Source organism: Equus przewalskii, chromosome 14, assembly GCF_037783145.1.
Source record: "Equus przewalskii isolate Varuska chromosome 14, EquPr2, whole genome shotgun sequence".
In the NCBI taxonomy this organism is placed as follows: Eukaryota; Metazoa; Chordata; class Mammalia; order Perissodactyla; family Equidae; genus Equus; species Equus przewalskii.
In genome coordinates this window covers 66,884,542-66,897,488 of record NC_091844.1, presented here as the reverse complement: position 1 = coordinate 66,897,488, position 12,947 = coordinate 66,884,542, and the positions used below count along the sequence as shown (strand labels likewise).

At 51.7% G+C, this 12,947-nt stretch overlaps 1 protein-coding gene across 2 annotated transcripts in view; it reads right to left on the bottom strand.

Annotated features, from left to right (window-relative positions):
- ALK (ALK receptor tyrosine kinase) overlaps window positions 1-12,947 on the bottom strand; it is a 654,920-nt gene that overhangs the window by 21,670 nt on the left and 620,303 nt on the right. For both annotated transcript variants that reach the window (XM_008517365.2, XM_070572938.1), the window contains 7 exons: window positions 12,634-12,786; window positions 11,448-11,552; window positions 9,434-9,620; window positions 8,647-8,737; window positions 8,448-8,512; window positions 6,876-7,005; window positions 567-664 (listed from right to left, as the gene is read on the bottom strand). In XM_008517365.2, the coding sequence (XP_008515587.1) occupies window positions 567-664; window positions 6,876-7,005; window positions 8,448-8,512; window positions 8,647-8,737; window positions 9,434-9,620; window positions 11,448-11,552; window positions 12,634-12,786 (829 nt within the window). The remainder of the gene's footprint in view (window positions 1-566; window positions 665-6,875; window positions 7,006-8,447; window positions 8,513-8,646; window positions 8,738-9,433; window positions 9,621-11,447; window positions 11,553-12,633; window positions 12,787-12,947) is intronic.

Genomic DNA, 12,947 nt, shown 5'->3' with positions numbered 1-12,947 from the left:
TACGTGTGGACTTGATCTCCCACTCCAAACACGATTCAAACACAAGGGTCATATAGAGTAGAAGAAATGAAGTAGAGAAGTAAAGAAAATAATCATTATGCTTCATCTCGGAGTATTTTAGGAAAAAATTCTCTAACATCATGGTGCCCCACTACATGCCAGGGATACAAATATGAATAAAACAGAGTCCTCACCTTTGAGTTACCCATAGTCAAATACATGAAAATACGGACTCCTTTAACTTCCCCTTGGGAGCCCAGTTTTCTAGATGGGGGAGACATTAAGGTGACATAGGACTTGAATGCACCACTGCAAGACAGAGGCAAGAGTCCCCAAAGGAGGTCAGGAATAGCTCATGTCCAGCACTGGGATGGGTAATTTATGATACCCATTTTATATATGGGGCAAATGAAGCCCTGAGAGCGTAAGTAATCATCTTAAACAAAGCTGAATCATCCAAACAACTTTGGAGAGAGGTCTAGTATTCTACTCTGAGGGGGAGATCTGGGCCCTTGGGATAGGGAAGCACACAGAAGGTGGAGGGAAGAGCAGGGTCACTGACTCACCGGTGGATGAAGTGATTTTCCTCTAGATACTGACAACCACAGGCGATGTCCTGAGCCACGTGCAGAAGGTCCAGCATGGCCAGGGAGGAGGGCTGATTCTGTGGGGAGACAGAAGCGATCCACTTAGGAGAAGCTCTTGGAGGAGAGAAAGTCTGAAACACTAGCTTCCAGTGCTCGCAGGAGGCCAAGCGTGGACACGCTGTCCACTTGGGGCCCTGGCCCTGGCTGCAGAGAAGCAATCACCTGGCAGCTTTAAACAAATGCAGAGGCCTGGGCCTCCACCCCGACCCATGAATCCCTCTCCGGTGGGCGTGGTGTTTGTAGGTTTCACAGCTCACCGGGCGAGTTAACGTGCAGCCAGGCTGAGAACCCCAAACCACAGGAGCCCGGGGGCGGGGGGAGGCAGAAGACTTTCCCTTTTCATTTATTCTGCACATTCTTCCACCCCAATCTTCACAAACATTTGAATCCCTCAAGCTTACAAACAAGCCTGTGAGAAAATCAAGGGGGATAATATGCTTTTCTTTAACTCCAGTATTTAAATGTTTAAAAATTCATTTTCTTCAAGAAGATCTAGACCTAAAGGGGATTGAAAAAGAAAAGCTTTTGGAAAATTCTGGGGAGCTGAAGAGCCAGCTCAAGCTTTTTCTGTATGAAGATGAAGTCTCCTTCGTGCAAAAGGAGACGTCACCCTCTCTGGGCTGCAGCCTGTCTTGGCTTCTCAGACAGCCTGTTGAGAGCTGCGAAGTCTCTTCTGAAGGCTGCATCTCGTCTTGGCTTTCATTCCTAAATCCCCAAAGTCTGCAGGAGCATGTCGTCATGCAGGGCCTTATTCACTTTGTTCTGTGTTTAATTTTCCACGTCTCCAAGTTAACTCCGAGGTCCCGAGGCAGGGACGTCAGGGTCTGTGCCTGCGGTACCCAGCACAATGCCTGGTAGCTGCAGTGGCTCCATGGATATTGGGGGCTGGTTGATTACAGTTGAACTAGGATTTACTTAGATGCCGGCAGGGGGTTCTCTGCCACAGATCGGGGCCTCCCCAGGACTCCTTGGAGCAATTGCGTGGGTCTGGAGGAGGCAGAGAGGAGCCGTGCTTCTTGAGGGCACACTTCACTTCTGGAGCAGACAACTTAGGGAGGGGAATGGTCTCTGCCCATGGAACATCAGGCAGTGCCTTATATCCAACAGAGCAAGTCCAAGTACACAATCTCTGTGCAACTTCCTGTGTGATCGGTAGGAAAGAGACATTACCTCCATGTTAAAGATGAGAAGGCTGAGGCCTCAGAGAGGCTAAGTGACTCACTCCAGGTCACACAGCTAATTAGGTGGAGCCGAAACTGCCCTGAGCTGGGCTTTAAGAATCTGGGTTGGGGAAGGCGTGATTCTAGGATTTAAAGTTGAGCTTCTCTGAAGAGCGTGTCAGAGAAGGGAGGCAGTCTACATGGTTACCGTGCCCAGTACACCAATGAGTACAGAATACAGCACACAAATGCAGCATGTGGCGTATTTCGGAGGTGAGTTGAGCTGACCTGGGCTTCACCCCGTTTTACCCTTACTAGCTGTGTGACCTGGAGCTAAGTGCTCTGCCTCTTTCCAAGCCCCGGTACCCTTGTCTGTGAAAGCGGCATGACACTATTGAGCTCACTGGATTGTTCTGAGGACCCACAGAAAGGGGCACAGAGTGAATGCTTCATGGAGGGGTCTGTGGTTATGCATGGGCTACAGTGTGGAGGGCCGTGGGGGTCTCAGGAAATGGTCCTTGTGTTTGGCTTCTCCAGGGGCCTTGTTAGGGTCAGAAGTACTGGGCACTGTGAGAGAGACAGTCCCCATTTCCTAGGGGAAAGAAAAGTAATATACTTCCAAGGGAAATATTCATCTATGTTGCTATTATAAGCATTAGAAATACCTTTCCTCTCTTCAGGAAAAGGCTTTTTGTTCCTACCAAAGGAGGACCTAGTCCTAGCTTCCCCAAGTCTCTTTGTGTCTTAGCCCCCGTCACTCAGAATTCGAGTACCATTGCTCAAATGCTCTGTGAGCCTGGCACTGCAGGGGCTAAATCTTCCTAGGCATTAACCTAGGACCAGGTTTATCTGGGCGCCCTGTCTCTGGCTGCTCAGAGCAGATTAACTGCTCTGCTAATCGGTCTGCACAGAAGCATATAGTTGGCAATCCGTGGCACATGGGTGCATGCGTGTGTGTGCCCGTGTGTGTGTGTGTGTGTGTGTGTGTGTGTGTAGCGGGGCCAGGGGAGGTGTGGACATTGTGGCAAAACCAATACTTAAACTAGCAGTGAGCACGTAGCCAGTGTGCCTAATGCCATTTGTGTCCATCCTGGGCAAGGAAGGAGCTGCAATTAGCCTTCCCCCACTCCCAGCCCAATCTGCCACTGACTGTGGCACTTCCTTTGGCAACTAGACATCCTTCAAGCAGTCGCGGTTATGGATGTAGCCCGTCCAGTACTCAGAGAGATCTTGTCCAGTATTTCCAGAAGCAGGCTTATGGGATGGCATTCGATCAAACAGGCGTGGGAATTCCCGGGTTAAATAGGCTTCTTTATCACAAAAATGATCAGAGTCTTGGCTACGCACGAATGTGTATTGAGAATCAGTGAGAGTGGAGCCTGCAGTGGCTCTGGAATTTGTTGGCCACAGAATTCTTTTGAGCATACATGTGCATATGCAGCACTTCAGGGCACCGGCTTCCTTTCTGGGACACTGTTTAGACCAATATTCTATTTTTACAGGTGCGAAAACAGGCCCAGTGAAGCGGAATGATTTCCTCAGTCACAGCTCCTGAGAGGCTATTCCCAAAGGGTGATACGTACTAATAAAAGACAGAATAATACCGATGTTTATCCTTTCCTTAAGTAGCTTCTCCATAACCATTGAGAGACGGAGAACCACAGGCCACGGGATAGGAACTGTTTCACCAAGTGAAAAACAGAATAGGGATATATTTAAAAATGGATGCGTGTAAGGGTAAGAGAGAAAGATGAAAGGAAGAAGCAAATGCAGACAGGGGACACAAAATAGAAAAAGCAGCAAAACTCCATTTTGAAGGGTGATGAGAAGTTATTGCTGCTGGGGCCCTTATATTTCCTGGCTTCTGATGTGGGCGACTTTTCACTGGCACCAAATGCCTCTTCATGTATTGCAAAATGAGAGCCAAAGATCTAAACCTTAGCATTAGTCCATCAGAGGTTCTCACCTCTACGCTGTGTCCTCTGGGATCCAAAGAGCCACCTACGTACTGAGCATCTTCTCTAGAGGCATTACCTACAGGCATCGTCACATTCCGAATAGGTACAGACACTACTGTAGTTAATGACTGCCACCTTTAATAAAGAGATTACCAACTCCTTAATGGCTTTTGTCATTCTTGATTGAATCAACAGATAGTAAAAGACAGCCATTAGCCTATATCTGGCCTATGTTAAACCCTCAATAAATACTTGTCGAATAGACAGTCTGCAAATTTCTTTTGGCCTTTAAAAAAGGTCCTTTCTTCTTGAAGAGCTGGGGTCCTGGGACCAAATGATGTTTTCATCTGTACTCATGACTTTCCTTTCCATGACAGACATGGTTGGCCAGAGCATCTATTCTGTCCACCGTGTCTGTGCATTTATTTTGTCACTTCATGTCCATACATATGTTATCTGAATCCAGAGCCTCTTAGCCCATCTCCGAAGTCCTTTGATCCTGATAATCTATGGACTACTGAGCCCCACAGAGGTGGGAAGTGAGGAGAGAGATCTCCTCTGATTCTGAATGCCCAAATGAGTGCCTGCACACAGCATGGCATCAGGTAAGCGCTCACAGTGTCAGGGGACGCAAGCAAATGAATCAGGTGGCATTCAGGACTTTGAATGCAGTGAGTTCCACAGTCTGGAGGCACGACTCTGCCCACCCTCTCTTCAGCCTGTATATTTCTCCAGCCCTGATGTCCATTAGCCAGTTCCTTCCTCATTACGTGTGGGATTTACTGATATTAGCCCCCTCTGTCCACTCGAAATCGCATTCCTTTCCCACAGTCAACCTGGTCCTCACCCTGCTAAGCTGAATTTTGCGGCCCTGAGAATCCATGTAGGATGCCCAGCAAATGTCCTAGCCCCGCCTAGAGAAGCTGCTGCCACAAACACATTTACATGGGGTCGCCTGAAGGGCTGTAATCTGACATTTAAAATCACTCCTTGTGGGCAGGTATCTCAGGAAGGACCAGCTCACCTGGGATGGGTGGGTGTGTATGGGGGTGAGGAGAAGGATGATTGGGGTGCTCCGAGACTTGGAGGCATGGTTGGCAAGGGGAGCCACACAAAGGAAGAGCAGGATCAGGGATCAAAAGAGCAAATTTAGTGGGTGGAATCCTGACCCTTAGAAGTGGCTCTCCCAAGGGAAGTAGACTGTTTCTCAGCTGTGGGAGTGCCCCGGGCAGCGCGTGCTGGTAGAGGTCAGAACTTGGCAGCAGGCTCCTGCTCTGAGCCTCCTTGGGGTGGCACTGGGGTGGGAGGTGGTGGGAGATATCAATGATTTGTCCTTCCTTGCTGGTGCTTTGAGACAATATTCAAGTCGTCTTTCATCATCAAGGGAGTGAGATAACTTTGCCTCCAAGAAAGAGAAGCCCCTCCACCCCCAAGGTCCTTGGACTTGCCCAGTGGGTTCCCGGAGCCCCCTGGATAAGGAGGTCTCTCTTCTGCATGCACAATATTTCCTTCTCCTCAAGCCTCAGGAATGTCCAGTGGGAAAACCAGGGCTATGGCTCCTCCCAAGTTCTGACGTCATGAGTCCCCCATTTGACCTCTGCCAGAAGCACTGCTGAGAATCTCAGGGCATGAGGGCTGAAGGCTCTCCCTGGCTGGGTGCTGGTGGGAAAGCCATTGAGGATGGTGCTCAGACCCTGGCACAGCCGCCTGCATAGCGGGCAGTGTTGGTTCTCGACCCAACCTCACATTGACACTCCCTGGCTTCCCAAAGAGGATCACTGGGATAAACAGCATAGCAGGTTGGAGGCAGTACTGAATCAGGAGTCTCAAATCCTGAGTTCTAGACCACCTCGTCCACTTCCTGTGTGGCCTCGGCAAGTCACATAACCTCTCTGAGCCACAGTTTTCTCGTCTGTAAAATGGGGGCGAGATCTGTTTATTTCACAAGGTTTTGAGAAATGTGAAAACTATGAGGAAGATGATAATAATGGTGATGAGAATTATTATAAGGTGGGGTTAGTTCCCCCCCTGCATCCTCCCGCCACGTGTGCTCAGGTGCACACACGCTCATCTTTTCAAAGAGTTAGCAGGATTTCCTCTTAGATGCCGAGACAGGTCACCCGGGAGCTTGCAGGAACAGTGTGGACGCTCCTAAGGCTAAGGCATTCTAAATTGGGCCTGACTGAAGGTGGGACTGGGGCAGGCGTGGCCTGTCAAGGGTTCTGCCACCACCTGGGTCCTTGTGAACAGTGTGTCCGGTTCTGGGCTTCTGTAGCAGGGTGGCTTTCGGTCTTTCTCTGCTTTCCTGGGAGTAGGGAGGGTGTAAGTCTTCCCTGTGGTCCTCACAGTCCAGCGGCAACTCAAGGAAGCCAGGTCCTAACTCAGGGGTCTGCTCCGCTCCAGTCCATGGTGCGAGGGCCCTCTGAAGACCCCAGCAGTGACAGGAGGGGGTAGCTGGACTGTGGGTTTGCCCAGTGTGCTGCGTTTTATAATTTAGAACCACCTTTGAGACGTTCTGGTCCACCTCTCGGACTTCACATTGCAGACACTGAGGTCAGAGGGGGTAAACTGCCCCAAGTCACATGGTTGTGTAATGGCCAAGCAGACCTCGGCGTGGCATTCCCGGGTCCACCTAGGTTTCTTCACTCCTCCAAGCTCTAGCCCCTTCGCCATGACACATAGGCAGCGCCTTCCTAAATATTTCAGCACTTTATTTTGCTAGTAAAACTACAAGGTCAGGACGTCCCCATTTGTGAGATGAGGACGTGGGGTCCAGAGTGAGTGGATATGGAGTCATCTGCCCCAGGTCAGTTGGTTTAATGACACGGCTGGCATGAAAGATCCCCCTCTGTGCTTGTCTCTATCCCAGAACAGCAGGCTGTAAAAATGGATTCAGGCCAGAGAATCCACAGCATGAGCCTTGCATAAGCCCCCCAGCACTGTTGTCCACCTTCTGTCCGCTCTCTCTCAGCCCTGCCCCCAGATCCAAGCCCGGGGACTGGCTCCCTTGATCTCTCTGAGTATGTTGCTTCCCAGGCTGCCCCCTCTTGCTCCTTCCACTCCTTGCTCTGTTCCCTGGCACAACTGGGGAAAGACTGCTTCTCACTCACCGGGCGAGGGCGGGTCTCCCGGAGGAAGGACTTGAGGTCTCCTCCCGCCATGAGCTCCAGCAGGATAAACCGGGGCAAGGCTTGCAGACTCACCCCAATACAGCGCACGATGTTCTGGTGGTTGAATTTGCTGCAGAGCAGAGGGGAATAACCAAATTTAATGGAACTGAGTCTGGGAAGCTCTTAAGTGGGGAAAACAGGGCACAGTTATGTTTTCAGCAGCCGCATTATGTGAATGCATCCTGTAAATGTGAGTAGCAGGGGTCCCATGCTGAGCCTAAGCCAAGAAACTCACTGCTGAGCAGGTGGAAGCAGCAGAGGGTGGGCCCTGCAGGAGTCCAGTTTGCACAAGAATACTTGGTTGGAGGCCCAGGACGCTGCACAGGCACTTGGGTGAGGAAGTGGGGTTTGGGGACAGGGGAGTTGAGTGTCTTTCTCAGAGGTTGGTGCCTGGACTACTTGCTGGGATGCACATTTGAGTTCTCCAAGGAAGGGCTCAGGAGGAAGCTGGAGGACCTGCTTCCACGAGGGACTGTGTGAGACCTGCCAGGTGGTTGCATGAAAGAGAGCGAGAAAGAGGCGTACTGGATCCCACTGTGGATCCCTCACAGGGCCCTGAGATTTGGGTTTCTTTGTTAATGTGATCCTATTAGGACACAGGGCAGTGGCGCGGGGGATCTCCACATGGGCACACACAGAGCTGAAAGACTAGGTGATTAGACACTGAAATATAAGAGGGGTTAGTTATTGGCAAGTAATGAGACTGAATGATTTGGGCCTCCTTCCACAAAATCTTATCCTTTCCAAGTTTTATTCAATAATCACATTTTACATGTATAATCAGAAAATAAGTTATTTTTAAAGCAAGATGCTGAGCCCACTGTGTGTCCTCCTGTGGCTCCTGACCACACAGGCATGTCATACACTGCCCTGGCCTCAGTTCCCTGCCACTCCACCAAAGGGAGACCCCAGGCCTCCCCAACCTATCGGGGTGTTCGAGGTTCCCTAGGGCAACAGGAAGCCATGAGCCTGGCCAGATCTCCAGGTCAAACATCTGTGTTTTTAAGGTGATCTGCTGTCAGAGCCCCAGGCGCTGAGATTCCCAGTTAGGGGCCCCAGAGCCACAAGTTGAAGGGTGCGGGCCAGTCGGTGGACCAGGGTGGGGCAGCCTCCGACGTGCTAGGGGTGCATTTCCTTTATGTGAGATCTAAGAGCTGGGATTGGTGAAGGGCCTGATGGAAGAGTTACCTACAAGGAGATGATATCTTCTACTGTCAAACACTAGGACGCTCTATTTCTTAAGCAAAAGGGGAAAAAAACGAATGGATGGCACAGGATGCTGGTTGAAGGTAGAGTGATATTGGTTGGATTCTTAGGCCACAGACATCTTTTTTCTGAGATAACCGTCTGGGGCAGTTCCACTCTGGTCAGACGTGTTAAGAATTTTGGAGAGAAACGGGTATGCTGGAGGACAGCACAATTTCTCTCGGAGACATCCATCTGTTAGGAATGTGTCCATGTTCCTTATAGGGGTGGGGAGGTGCAGGGGTGAGTGTCTCTCTGTGGCTTTACCTGATGATCAGGGCTTCCATGAGGAAATCCAGTTCATCCTGTTCGGAACATACCTCAGGCAGCGTCTGGGCACAGAAGGCAAGTGGGGGGGGGAAAGAGGAGAAGCCCGTGAGCAGCAGGAGTGAGAGGCTGTCAGCTGAGAGCTGTGGCCTGCAGAGACCACCACTCAAGGTCAGGCCCACGAGGGAGCCCCTCTTACCTTTACAGCCACTTGCAGGGGGCTTGGGTCGTTGGGCATTCCAGACACCTGGCCTTCATACACCTCCCCAAATGCGCCATGGCCCAGACCCCTGTGCAAAGGAGAAGGCAAGATGAGGCAGAGTTGGGTGGGCCATGAGAAAGAGGCCAGGGGCTTGTTTAGTGGACACACACAGGCGGCAGGGGTCATGCACACACTCAAGAGTAACTGCCTCACCCTGGCTTTGCTATGCACTCCTGGGCCTCCACTGCTTTATCTGAAAACTGGCAAGAAAGACTCCAACCAGGGATTTGGGACACTGGTTGAACATTCATTCAATGAACACTTATGGGGTCTCAGGTGTTTGCCTGGGACACAGACGGGACTAAGACCTGGTCCTCGCCCTGGGGAGGCTCACACTCCCTGGGGAGGGACAGATCGTTGGCGGATACTTCTGTGGAGTGTGGTCAGTGAGTGAGAGAGGAATGCGCAGGGCGCTTGGAGCAGGTGGTGGGGGGCCTGGGAGGGGCACAGAAGTGGATTTTGAGGAGTGCCCCAGTTCTTTCCGTCTAGTCCTCCTCTCGTACAAACCCCATGAATATACGAGGGGTTAAAACGATTAAATGCCCACCAAATGGCCTTAAACAGTAAATGTTCTCCCCTTGGGAGCACTGGAGGTGCCCAGAGGGGTGGCTTTGCTGGTCTCTTGAGGTGAGAGGAATGCATGGTTCAGGGATGACATCTAGCCCCTGGAGCTCCCCCCACCAACGCACCCCACAGCCCCAGAAGACAGCAGCGGGGCACTCACCGAATGAGGGTGATGTTTTTCCGCGGCACCTCCTTCAGGTCACTGATGGAGGAGGTCTTGCCAGCAAAGCAGTAGTTGGGGTTGTAGTCGGTCATGATGGTTGAAGTGCGGAGCTTGCTCAGCTTGTACTCGGGACTCTGCAGCTCCATCTGCATGGCTTGCAGCTCCTGGTGCTTCCGGCGGTACACTGCAGACAGACAGAGGTCAGTCACAATGTGGCTTGGACCAGGTAGTCTGGCCCTTGAAGCCCAGCACAGGCCACCTCCTCCAAGAAGCCTTCCTGGATCTCTATCTCCTCCTCTGAGATCGAAACCTTTCCATCACACTCAGTAATACTAACAAAATGATTATAGATGCAAAAGTGTACTTTTAATTGAAGGGTTATTTAAAGTAAATGCTTATAAATGGAAACAATTTTATTGTATCATACAGGGGCACAGATACATTAGTTTGGGTCCTCTGAGAAGCCGACCCAAGACAGGATTAAATGTGCAAGAATTTTATTAGGGAAAATATCTATGAGAAAAAATTGTGAGCGAGCCTAGGAAGGCTGGGAGAGCCATCAGACTGTGTTGAAAGTCTAACCGCATGAGCAGGAGAGAGCAAGGGACGGTTGAGTAAAGACCCTAGGTGGCCATGCAGGCTGAAGAGTTTTCAGCAAGACCGTTGGGAAGTTCTGGAGCCAAAGTTGGCCATTAGAGGAACCCCACGTCTCCCAGGAATGGGCCTGCCTTAGTATTTCTGTAGGGCCCAGTTGCTGGGTGGGGCAGCCTTGGTGCAAACATGAAAATGGTTGTGAGACAGCAGCTGGGGCTCCGGGACACCGGTGCTTCCTGCAGTTGGAGAGCTGCCAAGAGTGAAAGGTCTCTAAACTGGTGCCTGAGGACCTGCATTCTAATTGCACCTTCACTACTTACCAGCTGAGGGACCCCGACCAGGTCATGCGACCTCTTTGGACCTCAGTCTCCTTCCCTGTAAGCAGAGACAGTAACTCCTGCCTTGTCCCTCTAGGCTTGTGATAATGAAATGAATCTCCAACATAAAATGGCTTTGAGACTTCTAAAGAACTCTACCAGTGCAAGTGACCACCACCACCGTTATTGCTATAGGTGAGAACGTCTGTAAGGCAGGATGCACGGAGGCGGACGACACTGTGATTCACCTCTGGATTCTGTGTTTACCCACCGCCCACGGGCCAGGGCACGCAAGCCAACTGCTGTGAAATGTACCAATCACGATCACAGGGTCATCTGAGGATTTAGTGAACTAAAATGTGTGAATCACCTGGCAGGAGGAAAGTGTGTAGCAAGTGTTAGCTCTAATCATCCTGTCCCCTTGAAGGATGGCATCGTATGGGAATAACACATGCTGCCATCTCCCTGTGCACCCCCAGATTCCCTCGCCCCCAGGGGGCTGGTCTGAAAGTGCTGTCTGGAGCTGAGCCTTTCCCTTTGCCTTCCCTCATGTCCCTGCCCATCTGCCCTGGGCATTTCCAGCAATAAGAGCTTGGCTGGACCCTGCTGCACCCTTTCTGTCCTCAGCTCACCTTGGCTTATGGACCTAACTGAAAACACTCAGAAACCAACCTTGCATTCCTGCCTAGAGTGGGGAAGGGTGGGGCTGGAGGCCTTACACAGGGAGTGAGTGAGACCAGGAGCCATGCCCACTGAAGCGCACGTCTGATGAGAGACTTGAAAGTGAAATCTGGGGTGGCGGTGAGCTTTAGCTGTTGTGTCTGCCTCTGCTGAGTGCCCCCCACCCCTGTCACACACCTTAAGCAGCCAAGAGACATACATGGGGCTGAGGTTTGGAATTAGGAGCTCCTGCAGGTAACTGCAGCTATGCTGGGCAGTGGAGGGCTGGGGCTTCTATGCTGATTTGGCTTGGGCTGCCCGAATCACCACCCACTCAGAGCGACATCTTGGCATCTGTGGCACAGCCTGGGATGCTGTTCTGTTCTGCCAGATCTGCCTTCCCTGCCCCTCTGGAACCATTTGGGCTCTAGCACACTCACCGATCATGATGCCAGAGAAAGCCAGGACGAGGGCGGCCACGAGGGCAGAGGTCACGACAGAGAGGATCAGCGAGAGTGGCAGGTGGGGCTCCGGGGTGGGTGAGACTGGAAGACAGGTCCCCAGGGGGCACTGATGACCATGCCGATTCTCCTTTGAGCTGGCCCCAAGTCAGACACACCCTCCCCAGCCAGGACAAAGTCTGCCCACTCCTCCTCGTGCCTGGAGACCTCGTCCACCTTCCTTTTCAGTGGACTCGGGGCGTGAAGCAGGTTTGTCCTAGTTTACAGGTTTCAACAGTACTTTTGGGTGGAGGGAACATGTAACAGGAAGAAATATCAAACTCTGGATATTGATCCACAATATCAAGTGCACGATGACAGGATGAGGATGAAAGGTGAGCCAATTGTGGCTACAGAAGAGACGCAAGGGCCTTAGGTGACAGCAAACTCAATATGCCCTCATGGTAAGTGTGTCCATCAGTAACACTCTGAGGCTGAATTACTTCCTGAGGCCCTGGGAGCACTGGGCCCAGAGCACTGGAGGGAGGGTCCTGGGGGCACATGGCACAGACCACACTGAAGCATCATGCCTGGTACCAGACACTACATTTCAAAAGGGACACTGACAGTGGGAACACCTGCAGACGTAGGATACCAGGATGCGGGGGAGACATACAGCTGTGTCCTGTATGAACGGGTTGAAATAAACAGGTTATTTAGTCTGGAGAAGACTTGCAGGAGGAGGATGCAAGCACTGAGTTCACGTACAGCCCTGAAAGACTGTTTGTTACCAGTAGGGGGCTGAGGAGCAGCAGAAGTCGAAAGGAATAGGATCCCAGCTCTGTAACCCCCCGATGGAATAGCGTGCCTTAGGAGTCTCAAGGTCCCTGTCACCGGGGGTGCTGCAGTGAAGACATGGGGATGGCCCCTTGGTGGGGCTGTGAGGGTTCACACCCTGGGTTAGGGGTGGAACTAGATGGCTTAGGACTCCTTCAGGAGCCATGACTCAACTTTCACACACAGTCCCTCTGCCCAGCCCTCAAAGCACCCACGCTGGGGGGAGAGAGATGGGGGTCAGGAAGCTGCATCTGAGATGTCCTGGGACCATGGAACCCAGCTGCAGCTACCGTGGGCCAAAGCTCAAGCTCTGGGCGCCGCCCCCATCACTCCTTCCCCATCCCCTTACCGATGCAGGAGACGCCATCCTCTGCCAGCACTGTCCCATGGTCACAGAAGCAGATGATCTTGTGGCTCTCGGGGTCCATGTGGCACTCATCTACCTCACAGTGGCTGCAGTTTAGGTAATGCTTAATATTTACTTCCCCGTGGCCCTCCATCACTGGTGACAAGGAGGGAGGGTAAGCTTCAGGCTAAGCTGCAAAGACCGCCCTGCACCCCATTCCCAGCCTCTGTACTTTTTCTCCAGCTGATCAGTGTGGCTTCTTGGGTCCCTGTTCCTACGACCTACTGCCACTGGAAGTGGAGAACGTGTGGGTGCAT